This window comes from Crotalus tigris, unplaced genomic scaffold, assembly GCF_016545835.1.
Source record: "Crotalus tigris isolate CLP2741 ecotype Arizona unplaced genomic scaffold, ASM1654583v1 scf7180000024339.11422700, whole genome shotgun sequence".
Lineage (NCBI taxonomy): Eukaryota > Metazoa > Chordata > Lepidosauria > Squamata > Viperidae > Crotalus > Crotalus tigris.
This window is the reverse complement of record NW_024100509.1, coordinates 7339233-7352492: the sequence shown is the minus strand read 5'-3', so window position 1 is coordinate 7352492 and position 13260 is coordinate 7339233. Positions and strand designations below refer to the sequence as shown.

The 13260-nt window shown below is 40.5% G+C and overlaps 1 protein-coding gene across 1 annotated transcript in view; it reads right to left on the bottom strand.

Moving 5' to 3' along the window:
- Positions 1 to 13260, bottom strand: part of UCK2 (uridine-cytidine kinase 2) — a 51554-nt gene that overhangs the window by 30442 nt on the left and 7852 nt on the right. The window contains 1 exon segment of the mRNA XM_039326102.1: positions 9529 to 9625. Within this exon segment, the coding sequence (XP_039182036.1) occupies positions 9529 to 9625 (97 nt within the window).

The following is a 13260-nucleotide window of genomic DNA, read 5'->3' as shown; positions in this document are numbered from 1 at the left end:
TTTAAACATTATTGTCCAATTTTCAACCATTCCTGGAAAATTGTTGAGAAGGTAATGGGATTTCAAATATAGAATGCGCTAGAAGAAATGGATTATCTGGATGTCTCCCAGTCAGCATCCAGGCCTGGGTCTGGAACAGAAATGGCATTGATTGCAGTGGTGGATGACCTTTGTCGGAACCTACACTGAGGTAGTATACATCTTATGGTCCTACTAAGCCTCTCAACAGTTTTTAATACCATTAAGCATAATATTGATTGTTATATGTGCCTCGGAGTCACTTCTTGTGGTCATATACAGTAAATGCAAATCAATCAATCAATCTACTTGATTGCCTGTAGCGGTTGAGAGTTGGAGACATTATTTTAGTCATTTTTCTCTCTTTATTAGTCAATAGTGCTGGCTGCGCAAGAAAGATCATCCTTATACTGTAGTTTTTAATATGTGTGGCGTTCTGTCCTTTAACATAAAGACACCAGATGAAAGGACCACCTCACTTTAAGAAGACAGAACTCTTGGAATATCTCTTCTAACAAGCATCTTTATTAAGAGAAAATGATTGCAGGCGTGATAGACAGGATCTGAGGAATTCTCTCTCATCCTTCAATGTTTTAAGTGTTCCCAAGCAGCTCTCACCCCACAGTTCTTCCAGGCGACGATAACTTAGGTAGTCTAACCTTTCCTGGTGGAATTCGCATTTCGATAGTTTGGCATATAGGTGGGCGGCTCGCAGTTTCTTTAAAACCGCTCTGACTAGGTTGACATGTTCCTCTTTTGATTCGGTGAAGATAAGAATGTCGTTTAAGTAAACCAAGATTCCCTTAAATAGGTGCTCCCTTAGTACCTCGTTGATTAATTACATAAACTGCAGGGCTTTGAACTGGTAGCATCCCATTGGGCAGTTAAATGCGGTCTTCCATTCATCCCCTTCCTTAATTCTCATGCGATAGTATGCTTCCCTTAGATCTAGTTTATTTAAAAAATTCCTTTCGAGAGGTGTGATAACATGTCCTTCATGAGGGGCAGGGGGTATAGGTTGCTTTCACTGATTGTTATTTAGGAGCCTATAATCCACGCATAAGCGTAAAGAACCGTCCTTCTCTCTAAAGAGGACCGGAGCAGCCACTTTAGGCTTGGCAGGTTCAATGAACCCCCTTTCTAGGTTTTTCTTTATGAATCTTTCCATTTCCTCCTTCTCCTTTGGGCTCATGGAGTATAATCTTGGCTTCAGGAGTTTTGCTCCGGGATTGAATTCTATGGCACAGTCCATGGGTCGTGCGGGGGAAGCTCATCCGCCCACTCCTCACTGAAAACGTCAGCAAGATCTCTGTATTCCTCTGCTATTTCTGGTAGCCCCTTTTCCTCTCCCATGGATGCTTTTTCTGTTCTTAATTTTGGTAGATCCCCTTGGGGTTTTAAGTCCTCCAATTCACCCAGGGGTTCCATTTCTTTAACCATTCCATCCCTAGGAACATCGGGCGTTCCATGCCTGAGGTCACTACAAACATTACGTCTTCCTCATGTTTGCCCAAGGAGAGGTAGATTGTAAAAGTGGCTAGGGCATCTGGCACCCCTCCTGCTATGGACTCATCTAACTGGCCAAATGAGATTGGTTGTTCCAGTCTCCTTGATGGAATGCCCAGGTTTCCCACTAGTGTCAGGCTAATGAGGCAGCGGGTGCAGCCAGAGTCTATTAAGGCTTTCACCTTGACAGCTTTGGGCATGGGGAGAATTAATAGAGTCACTGTCTTGAGGATGGTTGCGATGGGTCCACTTACCAGGGGTTCGCCCTCTGAGCTGTCGTCTGAGGCGTCCAACAGCCCTGCGGTGTAGGCTGGAGTTCTTTCCCCCCAATAAGCAGAGGTAGATGATTCCCCAGCCTCCATCACTCTCATGGCAGTTTCTTTTGGCTTAGCTGGAGACTTCCCGGATTTGCTGGCCGGTGATCTGTCTGGGTTGTGCTGGAGGGCTTTTGAGCAGCATTCTACAGCCTGATGCCCCTCTCTCACACACTTGAAACACCCCATTTGCTTCTTGGCCGTAGCCAATGGTTTCACTGGTTCACGTGTTGACTCAGGCGGTGAGTGGCTCCATTGTTTTCCTCGGCGGTGCCTCTTCAGTAGGTACCGGACGTACCATTCCTCAAGTTGGTGTGAGTCCCCTCAGAGCAGGCAAGCGTCATATAGGTCGTAGTTTAGTCCATTTTTGAAATGGTTAAGGAGGATGTCTTCCAGCCAGTTCAGTTTGCTGGCAATGGCCCGGAATTCTTGCGTATATTCGGCTACTGGCCGTTTGCCTTGCCTCATCATTTTGATCCTTTTGCGGGCTTTGTGAGTAACCAGGGGGTCCTCAAATCACCTTCTCAGAGAGGACATGAAACAGTTGAAGTCGTTGAGCTCTGGGGCATTGGAGTCGTGCAAGTTCACCACCCAATCTGCGGCCGGCCCATCCAGAGCAGATTGCACGATCTGGATACAGGTTTTGTCGCTGGGGATGTGTCGCCCGTATTCCTCCATGTAGCTGAGGACTTGGGTTAGGAAAAATCCCAAGGTGTTGGCTCCCCCTTGAATCTCACGTCCAGTGGCAGAAGTCTTTGAATGGATCAATGCCTTCGTTGTCAGTGGTAGTGTCTTCCATCCAGATCACCATCTGCGGGTCGGCAGGAAGTGGGGACTACTAGATCAGCTGGTGCGGCCATAGGGCTCAAAATTCTCCTCTCCTAGGGGGCTGAGGGTTCTCTTCATCAATTCAATAGCTTTCTCTAGGATCCAGCTCAAGTGCGGTGCCCAGCTTCCATCCTCTTCGCTTGTGTACAGGGATTTCCCCATCTCCTGCTTCCATTCTGGTTGGGTGGGCCCCCGTCTCAGGGTCACCTTTCTTGATTTCTTTTCCCACTCACCTTTCTTTCCAATGCCCATTGACCACCAAGGTTTGTGGTTGCGCGTCTTCACCACCTATTCTCCTGAGGAATCTGACTTCTCAGATTCCGACATCTGGCAGGTTTTCAGTCGGGGCAATGGCTCCCTCCCTGGGGGGCTTTCTCCCTTCTCTGCTCTATCATCTGACATGGTATTTTTTTTGCAAAGTCCCCCAGCAAGGTTCTCCCTTCCAGGTGGACTATTTTTGCAGATCCTGTCTAATGTAAGGACCCACCTCACTTTATATCTTAAGAAGACAGAACTCTTGGAATATTTCTTCCAACAGGCATCTTTATTAAGAGAAAATGATTGCAGCCGTGCTAGACAGGATATGAGGAATTCTCTCCCATCCTTCAATGTTTTAAGTGTTCCCAAGCAGCCCCCACCCCACAGTTTTTCTGGGCGACAATCACTCATCCTCTTTTTTCCCAAATCCCAGGCGTTGCATTGTTCCCCCCTTTTCCCTCACTGCCAGCAAAAGGGAGACTTCAGAGAGCGAGTAGATGAAAAGCGATGGCCATATTGTTATGGTCAGTCTCTTGATGAGAATCAACATCCAGTCCTTTTGTAGTTTAATGAAGGAAGTGAGAGCCATAAAACCCCCCTGCTCAACCCCCTTCCCCTTCGTAGTATGACAGAATCCAGAGAGAGCAGAAATGGGGGTTTTTTAGAGTAGGTAGCTAGAAATGAAATATAATTGGATTCTGACACCAGAAGACATCCATTGGTCAGGGTGCAGTATCATAGTAGATGGAGGTTAACTGCAAGTGGTGTACTATGCAGCATCTTCTTTACCACTAGGTGTTATCCACCAAAAGAACATTACAACTGTGTTTTGTAACATTTGTTCACAAAAGACTTCCAGATATAATTCAGAGTGCTGCTTTTTACTTATAACCCATATATGCCTTGGCACCAAGGTACCTACAAGATCTCCTTCTTCCTGAATTTTTCTATCCACTGCATTCTTCCTGAGAGAAGCTTCTGATCATACCCCATTTTCATGGAATAAGGAGAATGCAGGCTAAGAAGTGTCTTTCCTGAGTTGCTGCTCTAGCCTTCTGCAATACCCTCTTCCTTGGAACGAAGGCTTGCTCATTCCATCCTTGTTCCAAAAACTGCTGAAAATTAAACTTTTCTAATGACCATTTTATGGAATATTTTGTTATTGCCATCTTTAATATTATTTCCTTTGGTTTTATTAAAATTTGTTTTATGTATTTTATTATTTTTTTATTTTAAAATTTGATATTTTAATATTTCTATAATCAAGATAATATTGTTAATTTGGTTATTTTAACATTTATGCTTGCTGATGTTTTAACAATTATTTGATTATTTTGTAAACTGACATGTAATTTAGTGGCTTATAAGTAAAATAAATAGATTATAGTATCAAAGTACTTAGTTTCTTTATTTACATTTATTGGCTGTCCAACTTATTAATGTCAAACAATATGCTGGTCTATGTCCATAGTAAAATTGTGATCTGACTTGATTGTAAAATAATATTATATATTTCCAATTAAAAATGTTAGTCAATTTATATGGCACTTGATAATGTTCTCAACCTTTTTAATGCTGCGACCCCCAACCGGTCATAAGTCGAGGACTACTCAACTGGTGCAGCACCGTTTGCAGAATGGGACTTTTGGCGGGCTCAGCAGGGCAGAGACAGCCTGGACAATTCCTATTGGCTTTTGAAAGCCAATAGAATTAGACTCTATTCAAGAGACTCTATTCTATTGGCTTTCAAAAGCCAATAGAATAAAAGGGAGCAGCATAGCTAAGGAAAAGGGGGAAAAATGGCGACCCCCGTGAAATGGTCATTCGACCCCAAATGGGATCCCGACCCACAGGTTGAGAACCACTGTTCTAGAGGCAAATGACAAATGACAAATGACAAATGACAAATACTTACAAACAGCAGGAAGGCAGTAATAAATGGTAAGAAACGTTAATATTTCACACTTAAATCAAAATGTGGAATCACCAAAAAGGTTTAGAAATACTTTTCTTAGTAATATAGGTATAGGTAATCCTTGATGTTCAACCACAATTGGGATTGGAATCTCTATTGTTGAGTAAAGACAAGACTGCCCATGTTTGTTGAGTAAAGCCAAGACTGCCTACTTTGCTCAATGTGTGCAATCCTCACACTCTTCATTTGAGATAGTTAAGCAACTACACAAGTTGTTAATTGAACAGAGGTGGGGTGCCTCAGGGCATGTGGGAGCCTTGAGAGGCTCCACTCAGGAGCTGAAAATTCTCCCTGCTGGAATCCAAGCAGGATTTTCAGCCTTTGAATGGAGAGATACTGACATGTGGCTTGCACTGGGCCTCTCAAAGCCTCCCCCACCTGCCTGAGGCACTACAGATAGTCATTTGTTAAGTGAGTTTTGTCCCATTTTATGATTTTTCTTGCCACAGTTGTTAAGTGAATCACTGCAGTGGTTAAGTTAGTAACACAGTTGTTAGGTGAATCTGGCTTCCCCATTGCTTTTGCTTGTCAAAAGGTTGAAAAATGTGATCAAATGACCCTGGGACACAGAAATGGTCATTCATATGAACAATTTGCCAAGCATCTGAATTTTGATCATGTGATCATGGGGATGCCTTAAAGCAGCGGTTCTCAATCTATGGGTCGTGACCCCATTTGGGGTCGATCAACAATTTCACGGGGTTGCCAAGCAAGGCTGTCCGCCATTTTTTTCCCCTTTTCCGGCGGGTGCCTTACCTCCCTTGGGCTGGGCCAGCTGGTGGCCCAGCCGGTGGTCGGCCTGCTCCATCTCTGCCGCTTGCCAGCTAAGCCTCGGCCGGCCCAGGGGGCGGCACCACGCATGCGCAGCGCTCCCGGGCAGGGAAAGTCCTTGACTTACGACCGGTTGGGTAGTCCTCAACTTACAACCAGTTTAGTCCTTGACTTACGACTGGTTTAGTCCTCGACTTACGACCGGTTTAGTCCTCAACTTACGACCGGTTGGTGGTCGCGGCATTAAAAAGGTTGAGAACCACTGCCTTAAAGGTTGTGTGAAAAATGGTCATAAGTTACTTTTTTCAGTGCTGTTGTAACTTTGAACAGTCACTAAATGAACTATTGTAAGTTGAGGACAACCTATACATGCTGTATACCCTCCTCTACCCTCTACTCAGCTCCCGCTTGTCTCTAGGGATTGGTTGAAAGAATTCAGAGTTCAGCTCCCCTCCATGCATAGAAGGAACTCCTTTAGTGGCTTGCAGGAACAGAGTTAAATTTGTCAGAATTGTGAGACCTCATATGACCAGATCAGATCTGTCAGTTCTACAGCATTAAGCAAGTCATCCATTTTTGTTAAATGAGACATCACATGATTGCAAATTGCAATTTTACTGCTGGCTTTTCTACTGACTGCAATTCTGAAGAAGCTTCTTAGATGAGAAGCGAAACATTGTCAAAGGAAAAAAAAACAAGAAAATCCAATTGCCTTTTGGAAAAAAAACCTTTTTGGCAACCATGATCTGCATGACTGAGAATCTCCATAGACAACACTTTGGATTTGAAGGGAGCATGTGACTGTGCTCATGTTGGCAATTCTTAAACTGAATGCATCTTTTTGCAGGATTGCATGGCAGCTATAGAGAATTCCATGGAAAATGCATCTGCCAACATGAGTACAATCATGTGTTTCAAAGTACCGTTTTCCCTTTAAGACCAAATTATAGTCCCATGGTTTCTGGCAAAAAAGTGATGAAGAAAAAAAATGGCAACAATTAGAAATAGCACTGTGTGTATAGTATATATCTTACTACAATCTTCAAAAAAAATTGCTTAGGAGGAGCTGTGACTCTTATCACAGAAGACAGCAGTGGTCAACTTTTTTGTGGCCACAATACTACTAATTAGTGGAAGCAAATATGCCAGTGATAATTTTTGTAAGTGAACCTGAAGATAGTTTCAAATATACTGTAACCTAATGTCAACATGGCATTATATACGTGACTATGAACAAATATCTTTTAGCTAAGAAAGGATACAACTAGCAAACCAACCTAGAAAATAGAATCCCAGGTACCACAATCAAAATGTAATCCTATTTTTTTTTAGAAAAAGGCAACCTATCTAAAGCCAAATATTGCTAAGTTCAAAATTTCTTCTGCAACTTTTTCACTACATAATTCCATTTGAGAGAAAAGAAATAGCTTTAAAACTTAGAGAAAAAATGTTGGACTTCCAGTTCCGGTTTGCGGAGACAGCGGTCATGCAAAGAAAGTTGTCTCTTCGCCGGCTGGTTCTTCTTCGCCGGTAGACCCTGAAGAGGGTTGAAAGTCGCCCTGGAGGGGCAACCACCGATGAGGAGGCTTTTGGTGACTGCGGGAGGGCGACAGCTTCTCCCGTGGCTCCAGCTAACTCCTTAGGGCCGACGGAGTAAAGATTGCCCAGCAAGATGGCCAATCATGCAGCTGCACCAGCCGAAAGTCATAAGAACATCTAAGTGTAAAGAACCACCATGGATGATCCGGGTGAGACCTTTCTTTTTTCTCTCTTCACCCTACTTTTTTTTCCCCTTTAAAAAGCCTTTCGGAATTATTTCCCTGCCTTGAGAGAGCGGTGTTTGTTTGCGTGGGGAAAAAAGCACTGAATAAAAGGACAGAATAACTAGCTTTAATGATTATATTTTACTTGTATCTACTCTGGGGTCCCGAAAAAACCCTTACAGTGCTCTACTACCTGATCTAATTTATATTTGGAGAATATTTCTTTTTCTATTTTCTTTCTAAAAAAGAAAAACAATCATTTTATTGGTGTCTGGAAAAAGAGTCTATAACCCACTAAGAACATCTTGTAGTGAAATTTAATATTGCAATTGCATGCTTTTGTTTGAAATGAAGGTTGGTTTTGACCTTCAAATTACTATAAAAGAGAAAAGATAAAGAAGTTGATGAAGCTGTTAGAAACTGTGGGGGTGGACATTGGTTAACTGTTATTAAATATAGCCTCCACTAAAAGATAAAAGAAAAGAAAGCCAGAATAAGACTGAAAAAAGAGATCCAAAATTACATGTAATGGGTTAAAAAGGCCTTTTAGAGATATGGATTGATTTAAGGTTTAAGACCCAGACTTAGAAGCGAGAGGAAAACTCGTGATTAGTAGAATATATATGTGAAATAGAGTAAGAATGTATCTTTTGAAATAATATGTTTATTTTATGTATGAAAATTACCTTGTAATGGAATGAGAATAAGAAAATGGATTGTGATAACTTTAGACTTTAGAGATTTGGACTGATTTAACAATTAACTAAGTATGTGAAGTTAGCAAGATGATATTTTGTGTAACAATGTTTGTTTTAGATATGATAATTATTCAGATGAGATTTAAATCTTGCCTAATGGACTGAAACGATTTTTTTGTCTTGTTTTGTTATAGAAATAGATTGACTGATAGATTATATATATAAAATAGAGTAGAGTAATATTTTTTATCATAACTAGGATAACTATTTTGTAGTGGAAGAAGAAATAAGAGAGATTTGTAATAAGAGAAAAAATGATACTAATCAATGACTTATTAGATTAAGAAATAGAATATATCTGGAAATAATATTGGAATATTATGTGTATTTGAGAAGGGGTACCCAAAGTGCTAATAATATGTTTATTCAAGATTAAATTGGATTATGGTAATTCTAAATCAGTAAAGCTTAAAAATAGGATTTGGATTTATATAGATATAATGTAGAAATGGATTAACCTAAATATGTTATATTATTTGAGGGAAACAGAGACGGAACATTTAATGAATTAATTTGAGTTATATATATATGACTTTGTCTTTGGATGATTGATTACCCCATCACCACGGTGTTTCTCAAGCACTTTGATGTAAAAGTTAAAAAACCAATAAAACTTGTTTATAAAAAAAAACTTAGAGAAAAATGTTGGTTGCATGAGTAATATATGAGCTCAAATATATCTTTTATTGGTCCAAATGTCCTGTCTGTCTCCAATCTTTCCAGAAGTCTAGAGTCTCTGGGATTTTTCCTATTAAACCCCAAGAAAAACATCATGAGAAATCAGCTCTGACAGAAGCGTTTTCAGATCAAGAAGTAGGAGCAGCCACTGAGACCACAGAGTGATACTGAAAAGAATATTGTTGCTCTCTCCTACATAGCAGCCAAACCAAATTCAAAAATATCAAAAGCTCCATGATATTAAAGTAGGAAAGCAGAAATCTGCTTTTCAGGAAAAAAAAGATTATTCTGGAAATTGCTAAAATAAATACTAGCACAACCTGCTCCAGTTCATTTTATTCAACATTATCAAGCCACACAGTCGACTCAGAAATCTTGAAAGCTTTCCTATGGTGAAACATTTAAATTCATGAGGGTACTGAAACCAATTCCCATAAGTCTCCAAATGATCCTTGATACATGCTAAATAGCAGAAGAACAGCTGGATTATCACCAGCTGAGCCAAAAGCCAGAAGGAAGGAAGGGCTTAAATAAGATGCAAAATCTCCGCTAGGTGCTCAGTGGCATTCTCTGCTGCTAGTGGGCAGAGCATCTTAAGAACAATGTTTTATATTGTAAGTAATGAGCTGTGAAATGGGATGTACAAAAAGCAAACTTACCGAGAATGAGAAATGAAGTCATAAACAGGTATTTGAACTGCCTTTCCATCCATGATCTTTTTAAGTGTTTGGACAATCAATTCATTGTCAAAGGCATCTGTAAAGAGAATCACAGATAATATGTAAAGATGTGATTAACATATAAGCTGTTGGGCTTTCAATGTGTGACTGACCTTCTGATGGAAGCATCCAGCTAGCATCCAGGTAAATTATCTATTTTATACTGAGCCTCCTTAAATTTATGTAGTCTTCTCAGATCTTTAGCTGCCATGAAAAAGTGCCTACTACTTATCCCACTTTCTTGCAGAGGGAAAGGAAATACTAATGCCTTTCCTCAGGGGAATGAGTAATTGAAAATGGTATTAAATGGAAATGCTTACAACTTTATGATAGTAGACACAGCCCCAAACCTCCCGTGTCTCCATTTACTGCTTTGGAAAAATTGAAGGTTGGAAATGTGCCTGTTTTGTTCTGTGAGTTTTTATCTGATTATTCATAATTTTGTGTATTTTTCTTTGTATTTAATTTTAATATTTGATAGTCTTTAATGCTATCCATAGCCTTCTAGCCCAGGTAGCTGCTTTTCATGGTTGGGCCACTTCTCAACAGATTTGTATTTTTAGAAAGCAGATTATAGCATTATAACATTTCAGTCTTCCAAGTCTGCCTTGAGGAAATTAAAAGACAAGATGTGTCTATGATTATCCATCCCCTTATCAATCTGTGACAAGTCACCTGGATGGTTAAATATTATTTTTCCATAATATTATAAACTAGCCATTTCTATAACAATAAATGAATCTAATCAGTAAAACCCAAAATCATCTCCTTTTTTTTAGCCATCAAGTTTTTGACACCTTGCTAAGTACTGGTGGTACTCAAATATTGTCATGTCCTAAAAGTGGTACAATCTCTGAAAAGGTTGAATAGCCCTGTCTAGGGCAACCTCCTGCTTGAGCAGGAGACCCTATACCAGTGGTGGCGAACCTATGGCACGGGTGCCAGAGGTGGCACTCAGAGCCCTCTCTGTGGGCATGTGTGCCGTCGCCCCAATCCTAGGCCTTTAGGTGGGTTTTATAAAACCTTTTTGCTTTAGGCCTCTGCTGCCGTGTGCAAAAAAAAAAAAAAGGTTCAATCAATCATTCAATTTCAACTTCTCATGGGAAAAAAAAAGATCTTGTAAAGTTGGAATTGATTGATTGAACTTTTTAGTTCCACCCAGTCTGCCATTACCACCGCAGCCACACCCAGCCAATGGGCCACACCCACCCAGCACCCGGCGATGCATGGGTTTTGGGTTGCAGTTTGGGCACTTGGTCTCTAAAAGGTTCGCCACCACTGCCCTATACCATCCAGAAAAATAGCAGTCCAATCTTTTCTTAAAGGCCTCCTGTGATGGAATATTCAAACGTCCAGAGGTAGTTTTTGTTCTTATCGTCAGAAAATTTTTCTTTAATTCCAAGTTGGATCTCTCTTTGATAATCTTCCATCCAGTGCTTCTTGTCCTGCCCTTTAAAGAAAGATCAACCCCCTCTTCTCTGTGACAGCCTTTCAAATATTGGAATACTTGTCATGTCATTTCTACTCCTTCTCTTCGCTCAACCGTTCATTGTACACTTTAGCCTTTAGTCACTAATCATCTTTTTTGCTCTTTTCTGTATTCTTTCTAGAATCTTTTGCATCATGAACAGAATTGAACACAATACTCCAAGTTTGGCCTTACCAGTTTGTTGACAAGCAATAACTGCTGCAGTAGGGAAAAAAAACCATTTGACAACAGCACTGAGGCAGGTTGGAAAACCTGCTACAAAGAAAAAGCCATGAAATCTCACTCCCTTTTGTCCAAGTTTAGTATTGGAACATTTGCAAGAAAGGAGAAAAGCATACCCAAAATCAAGTGAAATATCACATTGGCCTAAGTATTCAGACCCTTCACTCAGTATTTTGTTGAAGCACCTTTGGCAGAAATTACAGCCTCAAGTCTTTTGGGCTATGACGCAACAAGCTGAAAATCCTCTCAAGCTTAGTCAGGTTGGATGGCGACCGTTGATGGACAGCCATTTTCAGGCCCCTCCAGAGATGTTCAATATGGTTCAAGTCAGGGCTTTGATTGGGCCACTCTAGAACAGGTGTCCCTAAGCCACTCCTATGTTGTCTTTGCTGTGTGCTTAGGATTGTTGTCTTGTTGGAAAGTGAACTTTTGGTCCAGTATGAAGTCCTGAGCACTGTGGAACAGATTTTCATTGAGGATATCCCTGTACTATGCTCCATTCAGCTTTCCCTCAACCCTGGCCAGTCTTCCTAGTCCCTGCTGCTGAAAAATACTCCCACAGCATGATACTGCCACTACCATGCTTTATTGTTGGGATAGTACTGGGTTTCCTCTAGACATAACATTTAGAATTGAGGCCAAATAGTTCAATCTTGATTTCATCAGACCAGAGATCTTGTTCCTCACAGTCTGAGAGTCCTTCGGGTTTTTTGCAAACTTCAAATGGGCTTTCATGTATTTTGCATGAGGAAAGGCTTCTGTCTAGCCACTCTGCCATAAAGCCCATATTGGTGAAGGTCTGAAATGATGGCTGTCCTTCTGGAACTATGTCCCATCTCCACACAGGATCTCTGAAGCTCAGTCACAGTGACCATTGGGTTCTTGGTCACCTCTGTAACTAAGATCCTTTTCCCCCAATTGCTCAGTTTGACCAGAGGACTAGCTCTTGGAGGAGTCCTGGTTGTGCCAAACCACTTCCATTTGAGAATTATGGAGGTCATTCTGCTCTTAGGAAACTTTGATGTAGCAGAAATTTTATTGTAGCCTTCCACAGATCTGTGTCTTGCAATAATCCTTTCTCTGAGCTCTGCAGTTCCTTTGTCCTCATGGCTTTTGCTCTGCTACAGTATGCATTGTCAGCTGTGAGGTCTTCTATAGAGAGATGTATGCCTTTCCAAATCATGCCTAATCAATTTAATTTATCACAGATGGATTCCAATCAAGGTGTAGAAACATGTAGGCAACGATCAAGAAAAATGGGAAGTACCACAGCTAAATTTCATAAGTTGTTGCAAAGGTCTGAATACTTATGCCAATGTGATGTTTCAGGGTTTTGTAAAATAAATTTACATGCATTTCTAAATTTCTGTTTTCACTTTGTCATTATGGGGTACTGAGTGTAGATTAATAAGGAAAAAATGAATTTCAACAACTGTATAATCAGGCTATAGCATAACAAAATTGACAAAAATGAAGGGGGTCTGAATACTTTCTGAATGTACCGTCTCTGGTCAAGAGAAAACTGAGGGAGGCTACTGTAGTGCTCTTCAAATATCTGAAAGCATGTCAGAAAAAAAGGGTGGGGTATCATATACATACATATACAATGTAGACCTGTGAGATATAATAAGTTGTAATCTTCCATAATGTAAACTAGCATATAACTTATGAATAATAAGGTTCATTCTTTATTCAAATTACCTAGAGTTAGAATTTTAAAGTACCGGTATAACCACATAATACTACATATCCAAAGCACAGCCATGTTTGCCTGATGCATGAAATCTGCTAGGCTTGAGATGTGTACCAGGTACTGCATTGTACAGATAAACAAGAGAACTGATAAGGGAATACCAAAGAGGTGAGAAATGAAGGAGCTGAGTGCTTAGCAAGTTTGTATAACAATAAGGGTTTAACTAACTTTAAGCATTTAGATGTGATGACACATTATAGGTGGACTG